The sequence below is a fragment of the Schistocerca americana genome, chromosome 8 (genome assembly GCF_021461395.2).
Source record: "Schistocerca americana isolate TAMUIC-IGC-003095 chromosome 8, iqSchAmer2.1, whole genome shotgun sequence".
NCBI lineage: Eukaryota > Metazoa > Arthropoda > Insecta > Orthoptera > Acrididae > Schistocerca > Schistocerca americana.
In genome coordinates this window covers 290,438,477-290,464,305 of record NC_060126.1, presented here as the reverse complement: position 1 = coordinate 290,464,305, position 25,829 = coordinate 290,438,477, and the positions used below count along the sequence as shown (strand labels likewise).

The 25,829-nt window shown below is 39.3% G+C and overlaps 1 protein-coding gene across 1 annotated transcript in view; it reads right to left on the bottom strand.

Annotated features, from left to right (window-relative positions):
- Nucleotides 1-25,829, bottom strand: part of LOC124545474 — a 437,325-nt gene that overhangs the window by 40,594 nt on the left and 370,902 nt on the right. The window contains exon 13 of the mRNA XM_047124406.1: nucleotides 7,748-7,875. Within this exon, the coding sequence (XP_046980362.1) occupies nucleotides 7,748-7,875 (128 nt within the window). The remainder of the gene's footprint in view (nucleotides 1-7,747; nucleotides 7,876-25,829) is intronic.

Here is a 25,829-nt window from a genome sequence, read left to right as displayed (position 1 = left end):
ACATGGAGAACTGTGCAGAATTTCCTATGTTTTGAAGCTGCTACTTCACAGGAACCATGTGATCATGTCTTGTTTGTTATTAGCAACCTAAATTTTTGTACGAATCAAAAAGTTTATCTAGATAATATAAACTACTTACATACATTATTATCATAAACTCCACATACTATTTAATATTTCGTTCAGTATTGTATTTATGTTTGCTGTTAACTTGTGCACTGTATTAAGTTATTTTTCACATGTTTGCATATACAGGCTCATGCGTGTACTCTCTCTCTCTCTCTAAAGATGTGCACATGCATGCACACACACGTATCTTTCAAGATAGAGAGAGAGAGAGAGAGAGAATTTATTCATACATGCATGAGACTGTATTTGCAAACATATGAAAAATAACACACACACAAAATAATAAAAAATATATTTAAAAAAAAAATAAACAAATAAAACACACACACACACACACACACACACACACACACAGACACACACACAGAGGTACTCCTGTAGGCATGTCACCCTGATCCTGATGTTGCTGTCAGGCTTGTGTGCTCTCAGGACACAGTAGGCTACACCTGATCAGTCATCAACTGAGCCAACAAAAATCTACATTGCTATGGAAATCTCATGTCAAAATTATGGTAGAGTAAAAGGTGGGAACCAGAATGAAAATTGCTCCTATCATAGCACAAACAATGCTAATATTTCCTGGGCAGAGTTAGGGAGGTAAAAGAAGGGAACTAAATTTCTGACTTATCTCTGACTTATCTGGCAGCTTCAAAGATATTTAAATCAAAACATCTTGACATATTTTCACTTTTCTATAACTCAACCCTACATCACCAGTGCAATGCGCTCTCCTATCTGGAAGGTGGTGGAACACCTGCATCTTGCAATTTACAGGTTAGTAAACAATATAAAGGGAGTATTAAAAAGAATCATCTGATTTAAAAAAATCGTAACTATTATGTTAATTGAGATATGTGCGTGAAGAATGTACTGCTGCAAAAAGCAAACTCCCGAGTCTTACATGGTTCCCGCTAGCTAGCAGCAGTGTGCGCCCACTACAGTTCTAGTAAAAATGGTGTCGAGACAACAGAAAGCGTGTTGCAAGTTTGTAAAAACTGTTCAGCGTGACTTTCGTACACCGTATCTTATGGATCCTCCCACAGGAAAGGCATTAGATGATGGCATGTATGATTCTGAGAAACAGATTGTTTGTGTGAAGGCAAATCGCAAGGCCATCCCCACATGTCTGACACAGATGTAAAACACATCTGTCACTGTTTCGCAATGAGTCCGCAGAAATCCATTCACCGTGCAGCTCGACAGCTCTACATGTCCCCGATGTCTGTCTAGCATGTGTTGCATCAATGTTTACATATGAAACCACACAGAATTCAGGTACTGCAAGCTCTTTGTGAAAGTGACAAACAACAACATGTGACAATCAGTAATTTTTTTCTTGCCCAGATGGAGGATGGCAGTTTTCTTCCACACTTAGTGTTAAGTGACGAGGCAACATTCCATTTAAGTGGAAAAGTGAACTGTGAGAATGTGGGGTATGGAACAACCTCTTTAAATTATACAACATGAGAGGGACTCTCCAAAATTTAATATGTCTTGTGCAGTTTCGTGGGAAAAAGTGCAGGGTCCATTTTTCTTTGCCGAGAACACTGTTATACGAAGCACATATATTGATATGCTTGAGAACTTTCTTTTCCCACAGCTGGAGACTGATTCAAACAACACACTAGCGTCTGGAAGTGCGGGGATTTTTAAATTGAAGGATCACTGAACAATGGATCGGTCACACTGGACCAAATGATTCAGCTTTACATTACTGGCCTCCAAGGTCACCGGACCTGATTGTATGCAATTATTTCTTGTGGGGGGTTTCTAAAAGACTTTCTTTATGTGCCTCCATTACCAACAACAATGAATGAGCTGAGGCATCACATAACAGCAGCTGTGGAAGCTGTAACTCAAGACATGCATGCTGTGCATGTCAAGGGGGCATATTGAACTGCTAAGAAAAGGTATGAAAAATAATTTTGAGTTCATAAAAAACAAAATTCATTGTATATGTTTATTAGTTTCAAAAATACCAACATGCCAAATCGGAAGATTCTTTTTGATACACCCTGTATAATATTATATGGCTGAAGTGCATACACGTAATACAAAAAACAATTTTGTGTCCTGCTTTACGGCAAGTCTTTTCATGGGGGAAGTCTCGTCAGAGAGGTCCACTGCATGAGTGTCTATGGAAGTGTAAAGTTTTGGGGGGAGTTGATTTTATCCCCTGAGGGTCCATTTCTCCCCCAAACCACTGCCTGTTGCATATGTGGTGAGGGTTGTGCTTCTAGAGAGTGGGATGCATCTACAGTAGGAAGTATGCAACAGTGGGGGGCATCTATAATAGGAAGTATCTATATTTGGGATGCATACATCCTGAACTTCAATGACAAGTTATGTCATATTGCATACAACATGTTATTTTACTTCACACAATGCATTACATTACATGACATGGTGTAGTGATTCGAGAATATCCAAGTAAATTCTGAAACTACACAACCTTCTACCACCTCGAACACATGATGTTTTAAAGATAAGTGTGAGAGAGCCTATTTACTGTGCAACACATCTGTCTGTGCAAGACTGACGTTTGTCATGGGAGGACAAGACCTGCTCAGACGAGCAGCACCGACAAGTGTTTGCCAGTTGCGTCTTGGAAGCTGTATTAAAAGGACAAGGAGTGTTTGTGTAATATTCGATTGTTTATGGTACTGTGATAATTGTTAAAGAGGCAGATGAAGCATGGACTGAATATAGACTTTTACTTACTTCACGTTTGGGACTCGCCAAAGGTGAGACATGTTAATAATTTGTGGTGGTTATTAAACCAACCATGATATAAATGTATATTAAAAGAGTCTAATGTTTGATGACTCAGTTGGCTTAACAGAGTTTAAGTGTTTATACAAGAAAAGGTTACGCGGTTTCCAATTCAAATGAAAATATATCATGATTGAACTGAAAGTTTTCTACAAGTACCCAATAATTTCAAAAGTAGAGTCTTTTAAATTCCTATAACCAGCGATAGTCTTCCTAGAAGAAGATTTTGGGAGATCGACGTAGCTGATTATCCAGAGAAGAGGATCGGCTACACCCGCCATGTAAGTCAACTGATGAGAGAGAGGTATGAATTGTGAATGCAATCCAGTTTCGCACCACTCCTTGTGTCGTCAAAATGTTAGAATGGGTGCTCATACTAACCACTAAAAAGGTGTATATATGTCAAGATGTTTTGGTTTAAATGTCTTTGAAGCTGCCAGGTAAGTCAGAAAGCTAGTTATCTCCCCTTGCATCCCTAACTCTGCTCAAGACATATTCGCTTTTTCTACGCTATGATAGGAGCATTTTTCATTCTGGCAATGAAATGATTGAAGTTGGTCTCAAATATGAAAATTCTTCTAATAACACACTTCTGTCAGCAATGGGTAATTTAGTTAATGTCAGCAACTCTCTTAAAAACAAAGAATCAGCAGCAATATAATTAATTTGGTGGAAAAAAAAGCTACTAAGATAACAACAAAATTACAAGGCGACAGAAGAACTAACCAGTTCTCAGCTTCAAGATGTGAAACTGAAAGTATTGCTGTTGTAATACTTCAAAACAGAAAATTCAACTCCAATAAATTATGAAATAGAACTGCCAGCCATCATTTACCTTCAAGATGTAACATTCTTGGTACTGCTGATAGAAGCATATAAAAGTGAAAGTGATAAAATTATCCTAACTTTCAGAACTATTAGTTCCTTCCTTGATGAGGACAGAATCATAGGTCGTGGAGTTAAAATAGGAAGGTTAGGCCATTTACAACCTAGGATGAGAGGCACCATTTTATCCCTACCCCGAGATGCCACTCCTGTAATCATCCTGGATGAAAAACCTGCACTATGCATGCATCCACTCAGTACTACCTGCTCCAATCCCACCACAGATACATCCTACAAGCACATTGATTGTTGACTAACTTGTGTCCACTGAGTAGCATTTCATATGAGAACTAACATTACTAAATCGGCTGAGCACACAAATGGACACCCATTTCCCAATTGCTCAACATTCTTTACAGCACAGCTAGAGCTACCTTCTTGGTGGCTCATTGTAACTGTAGGCAGAGTGGTCTCCCTGAGAGTGCAACGAGTGATGTTCTTCAGCAACTGCAGCTATCCTGCTCGTTGAATAATAATAAGCGGCAACCATATGCTATTTATTGAACATCTATTATTAGACTTCACTCACTCTTACACAGATGTGTGAAGTAGGAAGCATACCAAGTACTTGCTAAAAAGAAATAATTTTTGGAAGTACTAAACACTTTCTTTAAAACGTCTTTTTGTCAAAAACTCCATGACTGGAGTGTAACAACTAGTCATAAAACAGATTACTCCAAACAGCAAACATCAGTGAGAATATTCATCAGCTTTACTTTTCTTTAAATTTCTTTACTGGAAACAAGCCTCTCACAAAAACATGTGCTTGTGAACATACTGCGGAAATTAATTATGAAAATTCTAATAAAACGTTTTGAAAAATCTTCCAATGCAAAACCCCTCCTTCACATTTTGGTTGAACTGGAATTCAACGAGGTCCAAATAAATTTCAGGAGGCATCTTTACAATGCTCACTGAAAAAAAGAGGTGCAACAACATTCAAAATAAATTAAAACTGATTCAAGTCACTAAACTTATCATTAAAGTTTTTTCTTAGTTACACAGTGACAAATCACTCAAAATGTCCGAAGTGGGCTCTTTATTCAGGTGCTTAGCCAGGTCACATCAGGTGAGATCATTAAGAAAGACAATCAATATCTAACACCCATGGAATAGTCTTTGGATTCTTGCTGGCTTCCCTTTCACATTCTTTAATAGTACTATGTCTTAATGGAAGTTTAAAAAATAATAAAAATAAATGACTACTTTATTTACCAAATTGTTAGATGAAATTTTTTTCCAAATTCGTCATTTGTAAAATACAGGATCATGTTATATACGCAGATTGAACTATTGCTGATGAAGTCAACGGTTTTACATTGTTTAGTACAATACATAGGGCTAGTCTTAATTTACAGATGAAGCTTTGGCTATTGAGGTTACATGCAGACTTATTTTGAAAAATTCGAAAGAGCAGGGCTCGACAAATGATACTCTTGTTCCAACAAGCACTTGTTATACCACTGATATACCTTGAACAATCACGTGACATGACTTGCGCAGCACTAGTGCAAGAGATACATGATAAACTATGAACTAGCCACTACAACAGTCTATTGCTCTGATTAAAATGTATCGATTTTGAAAAACCCAGGAGGAAATACAATTAAATTCCATCATCTTACAAACTTTGGTTGTATCTGAAAAGATATGCAATAAATGTTCTCATACATGTATGGATATTGTATACAAACATTTATATCGCTCTGTAAGTAAAAGTAACATACATGAAAAGAAATGCTGTCCTTCAAAAATCGTTAGTTGATTCAGAATCCAGACCAACAGCTTATTTGGTTACGAGAGACTGTAGTGATTTACTAAGCAGACTGCAAAGGAGAGATTCGGTCGCAGTTCACGTATTTCAGTACTGGGTAAAAATGTTACCAGCTATTAATCAGCTTTAGGAAATGATGGTGATGTTCAGTTGAAACAAGAAGGAAAATAATGCAGAACGAAATGGCCAACAAAGAAAATATATCATATTAAACTGACTGTAATTGTTATCATGAGAATAAATTAAGGTGGAAAGACCTTTCATGGAGATAGTACTCAAGACAGGCAGTACGCAAGGATTGGAAGGTGACCAGTGACACCAGATTGATAGGAGCAGCTATAATGATTGCACAGAGGGGAGTGGTAAGTGAGGTGCAAATCACAACATTTTCCCAACCAGCCCCAGAGCTACAATATTTCTGAACCGGGCAAAAACGTGATTTTTTAATGGAAATCAACTTATGATTCATTCAGAAACCAACTTAGGATGTGTTTAAAAATGTTCAAAACCTAACTGGGTCGCGTTTCAAAGTGATATGAATAATTGTGTCTGTGTATGTGCGGATGGATGTGTGTGCGCGCGCGCACGCGCACGAGTGTATACCCCTTTTTTCCCCCTAAGGTAAGTCTTTCCACTCCCGGGATTGGAATGACTCCTTACCCTCTCCCTTAAAACAAACATCCTTTCATCTTTCCCTCTCCTTCCCTCTTTCCTGATGAGCCAACAGTTTGTTGCGAAAGCTTTAATTTCATGTGTATGTTTGTGTGTCTATCGACCTGCCAGCACTTTCGTTCGGTAAGTCACATCATCTGCGTTTTTTTATATGAATAATTGATGGACCAACATGCTCTGGATGCCAGGCATTTTGCGAAACAAGGTTTTTTCTTCAAGAATACAAATTTGGCACCCGGGGGCAGATACCTCGGTTGAGTCATGGGTCAGGGAGTCAGGCAATAACCTATAGAACTGTACGCCTTCACTGAGCAGTCATAGGCAGGTGTGGGTAAATGCCTTGCAAACGCAACAAAGCAAGAAGTGAATGTAGTGCAGTAAGGCCTACTCACAGGAAGCCTAGTCTACATGTGCCTGCCTGTGAGTGAGCTGCAGGCACTCGTGGGCACCCATGTCCCACGGGACACAGCTAAAACAACCTGTCCTAATTGAACTGTGCCCACCTTTTTTAATCTCCCCAACCAACCAAAACTAGTCTCCAACACTAGAATTAGAAATGCTTTAAAGCAGAAAATTCTATCAGCAGTACTGCAAATATCATCTCCTGATTGGTAAAGACTGCCCAGACATAAAATTATCAAATACTGTTCAGCTGAACTTAGTACATTACAAAGTTACTTATGTAATGAATCATTTCCTGCTGGTATTTTCCAAGACAGACTTAAATACATTGCTATGAAATAATTGTAAAAAATTACCACCGGCATACAAATTCTGTCTGCGCACACGCGCTCTTGTGTGTGTGTGTGTGTGTGTGTGTGTGTGTGTGTGGGAGGGGGGGGGGGGGCTTCAAAGTGATTATTGAGGATGTCACACATAACATATTTATGAACAATTAGAAGATTATAAAAAGTTCTTAGTATTTAACATCTTACTCTTCAGAAACAGCTGTCAACTATACACACTCTTTTTACGATGGCATGTGAATCAATAAATCAAAAATTTTTACCAAAGTGGAAATATTTTACAAAAAAAATGGTTCAAATGGCTCTGAGCACTATGGGACTTAACATCTATGGTCATCAGTCCCCTAGAACTTAGAACTACTTAAACCTAACTAACCTAAGGACATCACACAACACCCAGTCATCATGAGGCAGAGAAAATCTCTGACCCTGCCAGGAATCGAACCCGGAAACCTGGGCGTGGGAAGCGAGAATGCTACCGTACGGCCACGAGCTGCGAACTAATATTTTACAACCTGGTTAAGACTTCCAATAGTGTAAACCACGAAACCTTGCATTTTAAAATAACAATAGTGTAGTTTATATCATAACTAATTATCAGTGTTGTTGTAAATTAATATTTCATAACTTGAATTCATTGTATTCTTTTTCAGTAAAATCTACATCTCTGACTTCTTCCCACATCCCAGAGATCTCTCTCTATGCGGGAGCCACCAAACATGACTAAGCTAATGTAAAACTAATTAATTAAATTAATGACAACACTTACAATGCTGAGGAGAGGGTGCCTTAGTGATTCACCAAGTTGCTTTTCAATAAGTTTCTTGCCAACCAACATAGCCACCCACGGAGGAGTGACAGAATCAAGGAACTTGGAAACAGTTTCTGAATCTAAGCCTGGAATTGAAATCAATAGTTGTAATTCTTGAATAGCTGGAAACAATCTGTAATTTATGAATCATAATGCACCAACTCAATTTTTGAACAACAGGAAACAAATCTGGATGGCACGAAAGTGTTCTCAACTTGACTTGCCAGATCGTTTGAATGTCATTTCACTTCATACAATAATTATCACACAGTCAGGCACTGTAACAGCTCAATTTTTGTGACGTCGCACATTAAATTTATTTTATAGAATGAAGCAGAGGCATATGAAGTATTGGTGTTCCAGAGTCTAATAATTTTAAATGAAAATAATTCCCGTTTCCTTATCCACTGTATGTCCAATTGCTCTGCCTTTCAAAACTTCATGATGGCACAGTAATTAAATCAAGAAAATGGCTGTTTCTTATCAGCTCTCTCTCCTATTATTACAACTTTAAATGTCGAATAAAAATCCCATTTTCCTCCTCAACCTGTCCAGCCATATGGAAATTCATCTATCTATGAATGATTTTGAATCCCATTTAAAGGCTGGAAGACTGTAAGCATCTACCTGCGATGTAAACCAGATATTCAACCTGACAGCTTAGGTAATGACGTGCATCCTTAGATGCTCAAATGAGCCCTCAAAACAAATAGCTTCATATTTAACGAAAATATGCATTGTGGTTCCCTTCAATGTTTCATGAAGATACAACAGAGGGAGGGAGGAGAAGGATGTGAATGAACAACCACCACCACCATCATCACAACCACCACCACCATCATCAAAAATTGTATATTACCTGGCAAAGTGAACTGGTTATACAGCCAGTGGGGCAGCGTTGTCTGTTTTATGTCTGAGAATTATGGAGGGGAGGTTATCACTAGTGTACCCTTTAGTGGAGTGCTGACAAGTTATGGGTCTTTATGCACCACTGAATCAAAGGCTCATTTAGACTCAGAACAGAGAGAGGATGTACAGTATCTCTCACCTTTACTGCTTAGGATGCTTCACTGGCAATATCCATAAAACTACCTTCCCCGGTAATGTCGCTATTTTCCATAGCTGTACCTGTTGAGTCATTGTCTGCTGTTTCAGTATTACACTTTCAGTTTCCTGTCCCTCAAGGTATCTCTCCTCCAGTAGTGATCACATCTCTCTCTCTCTCTCTCTCTCTCTCTCTCTCTCTCTCTCTCTCTCTCTCTCTCTCTCTCTGTCTCTCTTGTGTGGTACACAGCATTTCAAGTCCTCTAATGTCACAACAGCAAAAACTAATAACACGCCAGCGTGAAAGCAAACTGACTGCGCAGTCTAGTGGTTAGCATTTATGGCTAGCATCAGCAAGGTCCTGTGTTTGATTACTGGTGACCACCTTTCTCTGGAGGAGAGGTCTGGAAGGAGGTTCACTCACAGTTGTGTGAGCAACTGAAAAGCTACTTGCAGTTACATTTTCGGGTCAGAGACCCAGATGCCTGATGGATTATAACCATGGATCTTATTCTCTGTGAGTTTCCACAGAACATTTGTATAGGATTTAAGTCTAGACAGTATGGCGGCAGAAGGTAGGGAACTATTTTCTTCCAAAATTTTCAATTGAATCAAGACAAGATTAGTGCTCATTAATTAATTAATGTCAACAATTTGGGTTTTCTCATCTGTATGTACTTTTAATTTTTTTCTGTCCATTTTGGTATGATAATCTCAGGTTCTTCTGTTGTAGTCACAACAGAGGAGAAGCAACCACAAAAAGAACTATGCATTCACAAGAATGAAATGTTGTCAGGCACTTTGATTCACAATGTAGTGTGTGTGTGTGTGTGTGTGTGTGTGTGTGTGTGTTTGAGAGAGAGAGAGAGAGAGAGAGAGAGAGAGAGAGAGAGAGAGAGAGACCGAGACCACTGCACCCTTCAATTCTGATGCTACATTCTACATTTTTTCATAAAAAATCTGTTCTCTCGTTTACATATAACAATTCGTTCATTGAGGCACCTTCTAAAATCAAATACCATAGCTGTAACAGTTTTTCTCAGAGTTCTTTACTAACCTGTAAGTCCAGTGCCATGCGACAAAAGCTGAAGTTTTTGCAAAGGTGGTTTTCTTTGTATTATTTATAATATCAGGGAAATTCTTGTGTAATAATAGGTTTATCTGTGTCATTACTGTAGGCATTTTACTACTTCTACTTTGCGGCAGTTACCTGAATCTTGCTCCACCCAGCATCTTGTCCCTCCTGTAATTTGCAAGCAACTGATTTACTTAACTTTTGGTTGCCAAAACTTGCTTGCATCTGTCACCTATTACACTTTTATAGTTCTCACTTTCAGTAAAATTAATGATATTAGGATCAAGTTGTCCAGCTTCGTGAAGGAATTTCTCACAATCACTGTTCATGCCAGCACCGCAAGTTAACAACACACACCACTTATAACTAGAACATGTCTGTACCTAGTCACACAACCAAGACGAGTTACCAATTTACCCTGCCAAGTAATACTTAAGGCACTGAGTGGTCAACAGGCATATAAGGGAGAACAAAAGCATTGCTGAGCCTATGAACAGTATCCTTCAGAGATAAGCCCCTTCCACCTTCCCTTTCCCTCTCCCTGTGTGTGGCACTAAGCACTGCAGAAGATATGGATGTGTTTATAATTCCAGGTTGCCTGTTGCAGGTTGGACTGGTGGTCCACATCCCATTGTGTCAGCTTCCATTATCCAGAAAAACTAAAATCCTTCAGATTGTAATGGGTGTTCAAGATTGATCCCTTGTATTTCAGGTGATGAAATCTTGTGTTTCTGGGTGAGACCTATTTCAATTTTACCATTAATAATAGTTCCATGTGCTATATGCTTAAATGGTGACTGTAATCTGGAAGCCTGCCTTGTGAGGCTATATGTGAAACACACGCTTAGCATATCATTTTGGGTGTTAATAAGCACTTGTGGACTTGTACATGAACTCTGGTGGGATATTCAATAGGAACATATCCGGCCTCTTTCAATTCCATGTCAAAACATTTAGGAAATGCTATGTCGTACGAACAAGATACATTCAGGGCAAAAGCACATGTACCCTAATCTCTGAATTTTATTTCAGTTGTATCAAGCTGAAATTTATTACTCATTAAATAACTAGCCTCATAATAGTAAGAAAACACAGTTAACTTCACTAGACAATTTCTTTTGTCACGAACACAGTATTTAACAATGTAAACAAACTTATTGATGTGGAATATTTTGGAAGTGACGATTTCTAATTCTGGACTATTTAAAATATCTTTTATAACTACTTTGATTCACAGATTTTCTAATCATAAAAATGTAAATTTTAACTAAATTTTCAATGTTAATAAAACCAGATTTTAACATAATACTGATCTGCTGCAGAGGCTTACAAAATATTCTTGTGCACACAAAGTAAATTATATGCACACCATACAATACATGCCAATTAAGGGCCATTTCTTGTGGTTTGTCGTAGGAGACAGTTTAATGCAATCAGTACCAAGAGTACAGTTAATAGTATACTACTCTTTATAAGTGATTTGTAGATCATTAGTTAACTAAAATTGTATGGGACTGTGACATCTTTGCACTAGCGTGTTGGTTTTACCTGAGAAGTGTGGTGATGTGAACTCAAAACTAACTGTTTTGTGAAAATGAGGTATCTTCTTCTATGTGATGAATCACTGTAACATTTTACCATTTTTCAACTAATGAGAAATGAAGAAAATAAACAAAAACGTAAATTTATAGCAACATTTATGCCTGTAAACAAGACCCTACATGTCATCTAGGGTTAATGAGAGCCGCATGTCAGCAAAGACCTATAAAATAGCAGCATTTTGTTCTATTAATTATTGAGTTGATCCACTACTATTAGCCAAGATCATTAAATCAGCTGAAATAGCAATATATTTGCTAGAAAACTTCATAGTAATTATGAACAATTATCACTTTGCATATTCCGATGGAAGTTAATCATTCTTACGTTAAATGAGAAGAGGGTGGTTTCAAGTAGGAACTATTTGTCTGGGATTTTATACACAAGGATAAGATACTAACACTGACTTATGTTTCAGCAGAAGGGATAATTTATACACAAACATAAATTCTTTGCAAAAAACACCAGTGAAGAAGATAACTATAGCTCGCGTCATGTTGGAAGGCAGCCCTATTTTCAGTTGTTCTGTGCATCCCCCACCATTACCTGCTAGTAGCCAGTAAGATTCATTCTCTTTCCAAGTGGTTAGCCGTGAGTTACAAACTGGACTGTGAGAATCTCTTTCCCATGTGATGCGCTGTTGCCGTATTTTGTGACAATGCAGTTTCATTCACAGAGCAACAGAATTATCCATTCAGATATTGATGTTACTTCCTTGTAGCAATATAGCTACGAATGTGTATCTGTAAATGTTTTTGTGTGGTTTCCAAATGAATGTCAGGCGACGCAATAAATGTAAAGTTCCTCACAAGCAACTTTAATTTAATCGTGTGTCTATGGATATCATCTTAGTTGTGCGACTGGGTTCATGACTTCTTGTCAGAAATGTAATCGACACAAAATCATCGAGTAAAAGATTTAAGAGACAATTTGAGCAGTCCTCTTAGACTGTTTGCAGACGATGCTGTGATTTACTGTCTTATAAAGCCATCAGAGATTAAAACAGATTAGAAAACGACTTAGGCCGATCTCTATATGGTCAGAAAAGTGGCAACTGACTCTAAATAATGAAAAGTCTGAAGTCATCCACACGATTACTAAAAGGAATCCGCTAAATTCGGATTACAAAATAAAACACATGAGCCTAAAGGCTGTGAATTCAACTTACACTTAGGGATAACTATTACAAGTAACTTAAAATCCAACTATCACACATGGATAACATTGTGTGGAAAGCAGACCAAAGACTGCAATTTATTGGAAGAACTCTTAGAAAATGCAACATGTCCTCTAAACAGACTACTCACCCCACACTTTTCCATCTACTTCAGGAGTATTGCTGTCAGGTGTGGGATCCACAGCAGATAGAACTGATCAAAAAGTTCAAAGAAGAGCAGCTCGTTTTGTATTTTCGGGAAACAGGGGAGAGACTGCCACAGATATGCTATGCAAATTGGGGTGGCAATCATCAAAACAACGTCATTTTTTGTTGTGGCAGGCAGGATTTTCAATGAAATTTCAGTTGCCAACTTTTGGAAAATACTTTGTTGGCACCCACCTACATGGGGAGGAATGTTCATCATAATAAAATAAGAGAAATTTGAGTTTGGAAGGAAAGATAAAAGCGTTCATGCTTCCTGTGCACTGTTCGAGAGGGGAATGGTAGAGACACAGCTTGAAGGTGCTTCTATGAATGCTCTGCGGGGGCACTTAATTGTGAATTTCAGAATAATCATGTAGATGTAGATGCTTCACAAGCAGGAGAGGTGATCTCTGTACATCACTTACAACATCGTCAAATTTGAATCTGAAACCAATACTTCTATTTTTGAAATTTTCAAGACTCAAGAATGAACTGCAGAAGCATGTGTCGGCAAGAGAACTGTACAGAGGATAGTACACAAAAGTGTCGGAGCTGTAAAGAGAATAGTAAACAAAAATGTCGGAGCTCTAGAAAACCCAGGAAATTTTGTTTTTGTGTCACCTGAAAAGCATAGAAATCACAAGAAACCTGTGACACAAATAGATGGTTTTAACAACGATGTTTTAAAGTGCTCAGTGTTTGAAATGTATATAAGAAGGGAATACCCAACATCGCAAAAACTTGTTGCAATTATGCCTCAGCAAATTGGCTTCAGAGGTAGCGCTTCGTCAATGAAAAGAATTTTAAAATTCATTGGTTTTAAACATGTTAAGAAGAGTGTTTTTAATTGAAAGAAGTGACGTAGCAGCACGATGCACATCCGTTACAAAGATGCACAATACAAGAGAAGGAGGTAGTTCTACAGTATATTACCTTGATGAAACATGGGTGAATCAGAATCATTCCATGGATGCCAGCTGGGAAATGAGTGATGGTACAGGCGGTTTTGAAGTTCCCTTACGAAAAAGTTCTCGGATTCTTATTCTGCATGCTGGCTCTTCTTCTGATTTGGTTCCTGAGAGTAAACTTGTATTTAGATGTCAGAAAAACAGTAGTGACTACCATTCAGAAATGAACGCTGCCACTTTCAAGAAGTGATTCACTGAACAATTCTTGCCATACCTATCTTCAAAGTTGTCATTGTAATATCCATGCCAGTTATCATTCAGCTGTTACAGAGAAGTGTCCAAGGACGAGCACCAGGAATGGAATATTGTGCTCTGGCTGAAGAATAAAAATATTCCGGACAATATAAGCCAGACTCATGCTGAACTCTTGCAGTTCATTAATGTATAAAAGTCACGTGACAGACTGTAAAAATTTGACTTTCTTGCATGTGAATGTGTTCTCACAGTTTTGCATTTACCCACGTATTACTGTCCATGTAATCCGACAGAATTAATTTCCGCACAGGTTCATTAATGTATAAAAGTCACGTGACAGACTGTACAAATTTGACTTTCTTGCATGTGAATGTGTTCACACAGTTTTGCATTTACCCACGTATTACTGTCCATGTAATCTGACAGAATTAATTTCCGCACAGGTTACAAGCTGTGTGTGGGGGTAAAAAAAACAGTCAACAACAGACATTGAAAGCTTGTGCTTGAAGCAATATACAGCATCCCCCTTCAGCATCAGCACACTGTGTGCATCATGGTGAAAAGTTTTAAAAATAAGACTTATACAGGGAGATGAAGATGGATAAAAGCCTTGGACATATCATCCTAAATTTATAATCGGATAGTTCGAACATAGACTCATATAGTAGATGGTATTATGATGCAAACTTTGAAACAAAGTAACGATCTTTCTCGGTTTTCAAGACTCACAGCTTAAAAATGTTTCTGTCAACATATCAATTGAATACACTGTGCATGAGAACTTCTTAGCTTTTATTGATTAGGAATATGTAAGCTGTGAAGCATTCAGACTATAATGTTCAACATGTTGCCCAAGGAGAACTTAAGCTTTTCCCAGCCTGTTGTATTACTTGCGACAATGTAGCTGGATAAATTCATCATAAACTCCAGTACTTCAACACATAAACTCCTGTCATTTTCGTGGCACAAACTGAAAAATGCCTTAAAATGAAAGGGAGAGTTAGCTGTCGATATATCGGTAGTTTTCAACATTATCGGTCAGCATTCTGCCGAGTTAGATACAGAAGACAGTTAATTGTTAGCTTGTTCAATGGATCATAAATGCGTTCTCCCACAGTAATGTTGAATAGGTTAGTTTAAACTCGTAGTGCCTATTGACACCGAAAAATATGATAATGTACTGAAAATTTTTACGATAGTCTTTTGCACTAGTCTTTGCTACCAGTAATTCTTTTTTACACTAGCAATTTACATTGAACAGCAGTAAATCACACCCACATACGCACATTACTCACATTTTAAAAATTATATGGAATTTAAGCAGTTTTCAAAGAAATATAATGATTTCAGTTTGAGTTTGAAGTTTGTTCTGTTAAGTATTACATTCTTACTTACAATACAGTTCAAATCGCAATAAACGGCAACTATTTTCGATGATCTTTTCATTAGACAAACGTCGTTTTGAGAAAAATTGTTCTTGACATCTTCACAAAAGCTGTATCAGCAGTTCTCACCTTCTGACATCACACAGGGAATTGCTGTGGAACAGTGGATACAACCTCAAGACTCAAAAGTACGGTTTCTCTCATGTAGGCGAATGATCGAAATTAGTTTTAGAATGTGTTATTCTCTCATACATTTGAATGAATAATACAATGTACCTAGGGCGAATGAACACGATTGTTGTCCGCAGCGACACAGCTAGGCAACACAGACTTGGTCTGCCTGCTCTCTGCCACCACGCATGCGCAAACCTCATTCCCTCCAAGCCTCCCTATCACTCTGCCTCTATGCACAGAACTGCCTTCTTACATGAAGCGGGCTATAGCTGTGGCCTATGCGAACATGAGTAAGGAGGACCTCGTCCCATCGATGTGGCTGGAACGAGGTACGCGACGGCCGCAATTGGGATTTACTAGATGGAGCTTACTGTCTGTCACTTACAGATACTCATCTTCCCACAGACACAGACACATGCCAGCAAACAATGCCATGGCACACTGGAATAAATGAGGATCACGACACGCTTCCTTGGCTGCTAGATCCATCCTTTCATTTCCCACAATACCCATGTGCCCTAGTGCCCAGCAGGAAGACACTTCCTTCCCCAGACATTGTAGATGGGTGAGGGCATCCTGGATATTCTGGACTACATTATCTGCTGGATACAAGCATTGCAGAGAGTGAAGGGCACTCAGAAAATCTGAACAGAAAACAAATTTAGCACTGGAAGAATGTCTCATCTGCTCCAGTGCTCGCAAGATTGCTTATAACTCTGCATCGAAGACAGTAAATTCTTGGGGCAGTTGGACCTTGACAACATGATCCAGGGAAACGACAGAGCAACCAACAGACCAACAACCCATTTCTAAAGACTGCTACACAGTTGCGAGGCTTGAATAAAATATCAGAAAATGTCACATTAAACACAGAAGGAGTACTGCTACCTCTCCTGTACCGCACTAAATCTAAAATGACACTGGGCCTCTGAAGTAACCAGGGTGGCAGAGAGTTAAAACCCAGGACTTGGGGTTGTACATGCTCCACACCAAGTGACTCCAGCACATGCTGCACATGGATCCCAAATGGCCTTGTTGTTCATAGACAATGAATGAAAACATGTTCCAGAGGGGGATGAACAACAGTATGGTAAGCACATGAATTCAAATCTGCAAGAAATTTACATGCCTGCCGGCACAGAGACTGGATATGGGGCTGGTTCCTTAAGCGCCGGTGGCAAGCCAAATCCCCTCGTGGTGGGCAGCATTAATGATCATCAAATAAGAAGGCCTTGGCAACCCATACACTGTGAATCTGCAGAGTAACTGTGAATGCACGAAAGCCCTATGAAACTGGAGTGGACTCACCCTGTCTGCACCCCAAGACCTCTGGCCAAGTCACTTTACAATGCTCAGAGCCTTCAAGGTCCTGGCTCTCAGGTGTGGCAACCATGACAATTTGGAATAAAGAATGCAGCCCAGGAACCTCACCTCTCTCTAAAATGTAGAATGGTGTCTCTCATATGCAAGTCAGGTGAATTAAAAATAAGAAACACACTTATCTGCAGAAAACAGAAAACTAGTCTTTGCAGTCCTCTTCAATAACCTCTGCACTGTAAGTTGCAACTGACGGGTCACTGTTGCAACGCTGGAGGAGGAAAGGAAAACAGCAAAATTGTCCACAAATAAGGAGCACTGCACAGGACTCCTTACCATACATCTGATAATGTTATTGCTATGGTGAAGAGGGTGACACTTAAAACACTGCCCTGAGGGACACCATTCTGCTGCTCAAAATGATCCGACTGTGTACTACTAAGTTTGGTCCTCAATAACCACGGAGACAAAAGGCTCTATGAAGACGGGGAGTTGGCCAAGAAAACCTCATTGATGCAATTGTGGAAGTATACTGTGTCTCCAGGTAGTATTGTATGCCTTATTGATCTCAAAGAATATGCCAACACAGTGATGTTTACATAGGAAACTCTGCTGAATAGCTGCCTCTAGCAGAGTCAGGCTGCTACAGTGGGCTGAATCTCCAAAATCCACATCGAGAGCAGGTAAGGAGTTGCCTGAGCTCTAACAACCAGACCAGACAATGGTTCAGCATTCACTCTAGGGTCTTTCCTACACGACTCGTTAAGGAAATACTCCAATAATTACTACCGGAACATGTGCAGTCCTCTCCTGGTTTGAGGAAAGGTATCAGAATAGCCTCTCTTCATGAGTTGGGGATGTGACCTGATTGACATATAAGATTAAAACATTCAAGGAGAATTTCCTTTGATACTGTTGGCAAATGTCTAAGCACGCAGTACCAGTTCTGGTCTCATGAGTGAGTGCATTACCATGAGTCTCTGACAGTGCTGATTCCAGCTCCCACATGCAGAAAGGGTAGTTGTAAGACTCAGAATTGTTTCATCTGAAGTCCAACTTTTCCTCTCTACAATCACATGGCAGCAAAAAAACGTCGGATTCTGGACTACACTGACTTTAGGTTTTCAAAAATGTTCTATCAGTGTCTGATCAATGTCCTCAGATGCTGCCTCGAGGCATGCCTGTTTCAACATTGCTGCTATTGGTAAACAAAAGAGTTTACCAGAAATCCTACAGATGGCTTTCCATACTTTAGAACAAGTGGTACGGTCAATGGAGACCAGGAACTCCTGCCATGACCTCCTCTTGCCCTCTTTAATTATATGCTGAACCTTGGTGTCCACGACTAAATCCTGTGAGGCTGTTTGCCGTTGTGCTGCATTTAAACCAGCTTAGAGCCAAATGCCTGTCTTGGACTACTGGATGGCACTTATCAGGACTTTAGGATGTATATGTCAGCAGCACGATGGATCACTTGTGTGATGTGGTCCACCCATCCCTGGAGGCTGTCGTGGTGTTTGAACACAGCCAGCTCACTGAACAGCATCCGGTTAGCTCTGCTGACCATCCATTTTGGTGGAATCTAGTCAAGCAATCTTCCATCCAGAAGGTCAATGTGGAATGGGAAGAGGTCACCAGACTGAACACAGTCTGTTAGGGCTGGAGAGCAGAGAGATAGGTCAATGGCTGGAAATGACTCAGTAGCAGCACAGAAACGAGTGGGCACACCATTGTTTAGCATGCACAGCTCAAGATATCAGGAGGCTCTTCAAAATATGACCCTGAGCGCAAGTAAAGGTTGAAGTCCACAAGACCAGATGGGCACTGAAGTGTCCCAGGAAGAGAAATGGTCAGGGCACTTATCCATAAGATCTGTTAGAGGCTCAGAATCTACTGCATCTAGCAGAGGTAAATACAGCGAGCAAACAGTAATCCTCTGATGAGCACGAATTTCAATTGCAACTGTTTGCAGGCCAATAGCCAGAAGAAGAGTAGACAAGTGGTATGTATTATTTACAAATAGGACAACCGCTCCCTTGGCCCTTTCCCCAGTAAGGACATCCACATGATAAGAGTGTATACCCCCACAGACACGGGCATCAGATGCTTCAAAAAGTTTCTTGCAGACACAAGCAATTCCTTTTCTAGGAGCTTGAGTTCCTCCACACGTGTCCTGAACCCATTAATGTTCCACTGGAGGATGGGAGGCTTCTATTACAGGGGTAGCCCTTTCATCCTGACATTCTGCCATGGAAGGCAGCCTACCATGAGTGGAGGCTCAGTCCTGGGGCAAGATGATTGCCTAAGTTCAACATCAACATCCATCGCCTCCAAAGAAGAATCAAGAGAGACATCACAGGGCATGATGTTGCCATCACTGGTCTGTTTATTTCCCAAATCCATATGGGGTGGATGTTTTGCCTTTGATTTTTTACGCTGTGTGGGCTTTGCAGCTACAACCGTGGCTGTGGTTGTGGCAGCACTCGATGTTGTGCCAGATTGAACCTTTGGAAGGGTGCGGAGCTACCCAATGCCAGCAACAACAGCTTTTTCTGGAGTTCTGGGGCAAAGGACTGCAGCACCACAACTTCATGGACAAATGCAGGTACTATTGCTGACAATAGCAACCTCTGTGTAGCAGCATCAGCTTTCTGCTCTGGTTGTTTAACAACTGAAGCAAAGGATGCAGTGTTTCGTAGTCTTAAGATTTTGTATCTTCTGTTCTTCCAGATACATGCTGCAGTCCCAACTCCAGATACGGTGAGCTCCAGAGCAATTCACACACATCAATGGAGACAAACTAAGGACACCTTTGTGGGCAGCCTTACTGAATTTGCCACAAGTCTCTTCTCCATGACACCAAAAAGTAGTAAGCCGAAAGTGCTGGCATTTGAAACATTGAATTGGGTTGGATACATAAAGCCACTTGTTTAGGTGGAGGAAACCTGCCTTAATGTGCTCAGGAAGTTCCATGCTATTGTTTGCCTTATTAGTTTTGGAGAGACTTTTGATGAAAAAAATAGGAAAGAAGTTTTGGAAAGACCTCTGATGTACAGCAACATATACGCTGCATATTTTCCTATTACGAAAGTACAAATTCGAATTGCACCAAACACAGCAAGTTAGTTTCTGGAGAATTGAAATCGAGATTGCGATGTCCTTTTGTAAGCCAGTCATATCTCATGCCACGTGATGTCGCCAGCCAATGACAGCAGATATTTAGAGCATAGGACACGTGATGTAGTCAGTCAATAGCAAGGTCACTGTTACGTAGTGTGAATACACAAAGAGGAAAAGTTAATGGTTTACATTAACATACATAGTACAGCTACAAGAAAAGCTACGCTTTCACATGTAATATTGATCTATTTTGCATGTGTTATACTTTAAAGATACATCACACAAATGTGCCAGTAAATTTAAAATAATATCATAAATATCTGGACTTCTGGGCTCGAAATTCTTCTACGTGGCTGGTCCTCAAAGCAGGGTGTCTACGTGGACAACAAAAAAAAAAATTCCCGGATTTCCAAGTTAAAAACACAATTTCTCCAAGATGAAATTACGTATAAAGCGGGTGAAAATACATCCGTGTTAAGTAACAGTATGCTTTCCCTCGGAGCTGTAAAACCTATCAGTCCTTTGAATCGTAAAGGTCTTATACCGGCAGACGTCCAAGCACTTTAGGAAACGAAATCCAGGAAAATCATGCGTTTGGAAAGTTGTTTGATGCGAGACAATATGCACAGAATTTATTTTCGTATTGCGAAAGTATATACACAAATTCCACAAATTACAGCACGGTAGCTTCAAAACTCTAAAATAGAGCTTGCGTTGAGCAATGCACTTTTGTCAGCCAGTCATAGCTCATGTCACGTGATCTCACTAGCGAATGACGGCAGTTATTCAGAGCACGAGGCCTACGAGAAAAACAGGCCGCGGCGCGTACGTTATGAAGGTAGGCCGAGCTCGCTCAAATCAGCAAAGTGCGTTTCTACACTGGTTAACTCGTACGTAGATGTGTATGAGAATTGCATCGTCTATTGGCATCCACTGTTATTTGTCCTACAATGATAGGAAGTCCGTAGGCCTACTAACAGGCTCTAATTTGGCAATTAAAATCGTGCCAAAATGATTATCAGTTGCGTAGAAAAGTCGAGGTGTTCTGGCATGAAGAGACTTGTGACATTGCTCAGTAACATGTTATGCACATTTTTTTGAAGGTCAATTACACTTTTTGCCATTGATTGCATAATTTTTTATCTATGAAAGAACAACATTCAATATGAAAACTAACTTTAAGTTTGGTCTTTTTTTAGCGTATGTTACACGTGAAGTCATATCAAATACAAATGTGCCAGTAAAATTTTAAATAGTGGCATAAATGACTTACCTTCTGGGCCCGACATTTTTCAAATGGCTCAAAGTGTTCCGTTTTGAATGAGAGTTATAACGCTCTGTGATTTAAGAAATTCACTGCACATTCTCACACGTAACATAAATCATCTAGCGTGGAAATTTACTTTGTAAGTAATGTATCTCAAGCCACTATTCGTATTATTTTCTGGTGATCTGTTAGAAATGTAAACAATTGTGACGTCATGAACATCGAATGCACATTAGTTGTTACGGACGTACTGCATAATCTTCGACCTAAAGCCTTTGACACTTTTCGGCGTCGGCAAACTGGTCTGTGCATTGTGTAAATTACCCATTTCTATGCAACGAAACTTATATTTTGGTGTTATTCTCTGATTTATGTTTCATTACTGCAGTATTATTCAGCAGTAGTGGACTAAAGCTCTTTGTCAGCATATCTGATCTTACATGTCAAACCTACAAAAACTTTAACTGAAATCTAAAACAATGAAAAATCCCGGAATTCTAAAAAATTCCCGGACTTTTCCTGGATGAAAAAGTTCCCACGGTTTTCCCGGATCTCCCGGGCTGTATACACCCTGTCAAAGTGTTCCATTTTAAACGCTCTGTGATTTAAGAAATTCATCCCACTTCCTCACAGTTAACATAATTCATCTTGTGTAAAAAGAAATTTACTGTGCAAGTAATGCTTCTCGAACCATATTCGCAATACTATCCCGAGACTGTTAGAAATAGATTCGATTTAGCAGTTGCCAGAGAGTGCCAGAAAACACGCCTTATTGCGTGTGCGCAGCTGCAGTGGTGTAGGAAGCCCACATGTTCGTATGTATAAAGCACTAAGGGAGCTTACACTATGCCAAAAAAGAAACAGAACATCAGAGGATACTCCAAGAGCATCAGAATTTCGTAAACCATACTGAAATGCATAAATCAGCTTGAAGAGCACATTGGTTTTTTCGAGATTCACAGTGAAGTAGATCCCATGTGATATTAAGCTTTTCAGTGTGGTTTTTGGAATGTAAATTTTCTTGGAGTACCAGTGCTGTACTATGTCATATTTGGTTTTTTATTATGGCATAATGACATACATGACAGAAGATGAAAACGTGCACTTGAAATTCAACGAACAATTGAAAGTTCGGCAAGGCGATTAATGCTTGACTGCTAACAATTTGGAAATAAAATCAGAAAACTGAAACTAATAATATATTTTTGCCCTCCATAATTATGTGAATGTATTATAATTCAATGGATAGCTCCCGGCTGCAGAAATCTGTTTTGTTTTCATTTGTCATGGGAGCTGTAAAAGAAGATGAAATAGCGAAATCACTTAATGCAAACAGGGGTCAGGTGGAGACTAACCCCCTCCCCACTACAACTCAGAGAACTCTGCGCATGCGCGAATCTGGCAGCTACGGCGCACGAGAAAAATTTTGCTCATTAGCATCTGGCTGCTTGAGCCTTACTGCCGATATAGTCAACAGCCACACTTCAAGTAGCAGGAAGCGGGAGAAGGTATTGCTCATACGCGAGTCAACTGGGTATGCACATGCACAAGAGCCAGCTGGCAACTGGTCAAACGAACCTAATGCAAACCGTTGTGACGTCACACTCATGGAATGCAGGTTACTGCTATGAAGTATTACATAGTCTTCGTCTTAAGGCCTTTGACATACTCATGCCGTTTGCAGACGCTTGTGCGTGCACGGTGTTTTGTTGTTGCAAATGGCGCATTTCCTTTGCCACTAAAGTTTTTTTTTTTCCTCCTCTCATTCCTATTTTATTGCTGCAATATCATCCTCCAGTTGCAGGATACATTAACATTCTTTGCTACAGAATCAATTTTTACCAGTCAAAATTACAAAAATTTAACTGAAAGCTAAAAATAATGAAAAATTCCTGGAATTCCCAGTTATCTCCCGGATGAAAAAATTCCCGGTTGTCCTGGGTTGTATACACCCTGGTGAGTAACATGTAATGATGAAGACCAATATTTTTTCTGAGGAAATGTCTTTAGATCAACCAGACAATCAAAGGTTTAAAGAACTGGTAAACAGTAAATTGGAAGATGCTTTAAGTCTTAATTGTATTCACAAAACTGCAAAGGAATTATAAGACAGGGAGAGAAATCAGTAGATGCACAAATACACAAACAAAAAAGTGATTACATTTTCAGTTCAAATAGATGAAATCAAACAAATTTGGTCTTCAAATATGTCTGCTTGTGTCTGTATATGTGTGGATGGATATGTGTGTGTGTGCGCGAGTGTATACCCATCCTTTTTCCCCCCTAAGGTAAGTCTTTCCGCTCCCGGGATTGGAATGACTCCTTACCCTCTCCCTTAAAACCCACATCCTTTCGTCCTTCCCTCTCCTTCCCTCTTTCCTGATGAGGCAACAGTTTGTTGCGAAAGCTTGAATTTTGTGTGTATGTTTGTGTGTGTTTGTGTGTCTGTCGACCTGCCAGCACTTTCATTTGGTAAGTCACATCATCTTTGTTTTTAGATATATTTTTCCTACGTGGAATGTTTCCCTCTATTATAATCATATTATTAACTGTATATGTTGATGACATTTTAATTACTTGAGAAACTTGGGAAGAACATTTCGTATTATTAAGGGAAGGAGGAATTGTAAATTTAGAATAAACTGGTTAAAATGTTTAGCACTCCTTATTTCACAAAATGGAATTTTGCTGATAAAGATAAAATTGAGGCTGCTGCAAAACTTCCAGCTCAAAGAAACAAAAGGCAACTGAAGCCATTTTACTGCTTAACAGCATTCAAATGATTTATTATTCGCTAGCCTTTTACCCGCAGCTTCATCTGTGTATGTGTATGTGTACAGCACATATTTTGCTCATATCTCCTCCTCCTACTGCATTTCCTCCACCCCCTCCTCCTCCTCCTCCCTGTCTCTGTCCATCTATTCCTAACCTCCCTGCCTGCCTGTCCATCTCTTCTCCCCATCTCTCTGTTAATCTCTTCCTTCCCATCTCTCTTTCTGTCAATCTCTTCTGCCCCTCATTCTCTGTCCACTTCATCCTCTGAAGCTTAAAGTATATATAATATGTTTTAATATTACTTGGAGGACAGATGTGTTGAAAATCACCTCCAGTACTGCAGTCTCTTGAATCTTGTCTTTAGCTTGTCAATAAATTTACCCACTTCGCTTGTGTAACAGCCTCCCATTTCCTTTAAACGACTAGTGTCTAAAGCCCGAGTCATACAGAGTAAGATTCACTGTACGCTTACTTGGCGCCTCAAGTGACGGTTCCCCAGCAGTCTCTGTCATCTCTTAGCCAGCTCCCCTGCACAGAGCTTCATTTGTTTCCCATTGTAGCTCAAATGCTGGTTTTCTTGTACAGTCCTCTGAATGCAACCTGAGCTGTCCAATTATGAGTCCTCTTGGGCATCTGTCTTCACAGCTTGCAAAGTGGGAACACTTTGAGACAACTGGTTAACCCACAAGATTAAACAATTTCATGCACACTTTAGTAGTTTTGCTGTCTTTCTGGTAACAGTCATATTTATTGTGATATTTCAAGATGAAGTGACTTACTGCAAGAAATTAAAATAGTTTGCAAAGAAAAATAGGAGTTGCTACGAGTTTGTGATTGGTGCCTGTAAGGTAATCACTGCTGCATACAAAATGTAGCTAACATATTGAATTATTATTTAAACTTGGTAGATCATCACTGTCTGTCTGGAGTCTCGAGAAAAGATTGTATGCAAAACACTCAGTTCCAATGGTGCACACCAAGTATAGAGCCAGAATGAAATATTTAAAACATCCCTTACATCTCATTAACAGTTTGAGGTATTGAAGTGAGATTTTGCAAGTAATAGCACACAAAGAGGAGATACTTTTTCCATATGGCTAATATGCTAACCTTCCTGATTTACTGCAATATTCAAGTAACTACAGATTTTCTCAATAAAATAATTTTTTAGGGCCATCAATAGCTGTAAAATGAGGATTGCTGTGTGTTTTGGAACAACAAAGTAAAGAAATTACACTTATTTTTATATCGAGAACACACTTTTTCCTAACCTACTGAGCTGTCTTGCCCGTAGATGTTAGTTTAATAATACACTGTTCCAGGTTTCTGTTTCAAATTTTTTACATGGGAACAACAGAAGTTAGTTATTAGTCAGAACCCTGAAAGTAAGAAGTTTGGGGACAGCAAATCACTACTTACCTTGAAATTTTGGTGGAACGCTACACTCAAGTGTATTTTTATAATGATGGATTGGGATTAAAACTGACCAAAGGATCTGATTTCTATATCTTAATTATCTGAGTAATACACAAAACTAGAATGGAAATTCCTGTACAGAAAGAATCGTGAAGCAAGGGAAAGGCAACCACTGACCTATAGAGGACTGATGCCTGGCATACAGAAACACATAATAGAAAATTGTTAAAACCGGCTTACGAGCACTTGCTCCTTTTTTTTTTTTTTTTTTAAAAAAAGCAAGAGTACACACGTCCACATAAACAACCACTTGTGTGTGAATGTGTGTTCTCTTATAAGAAA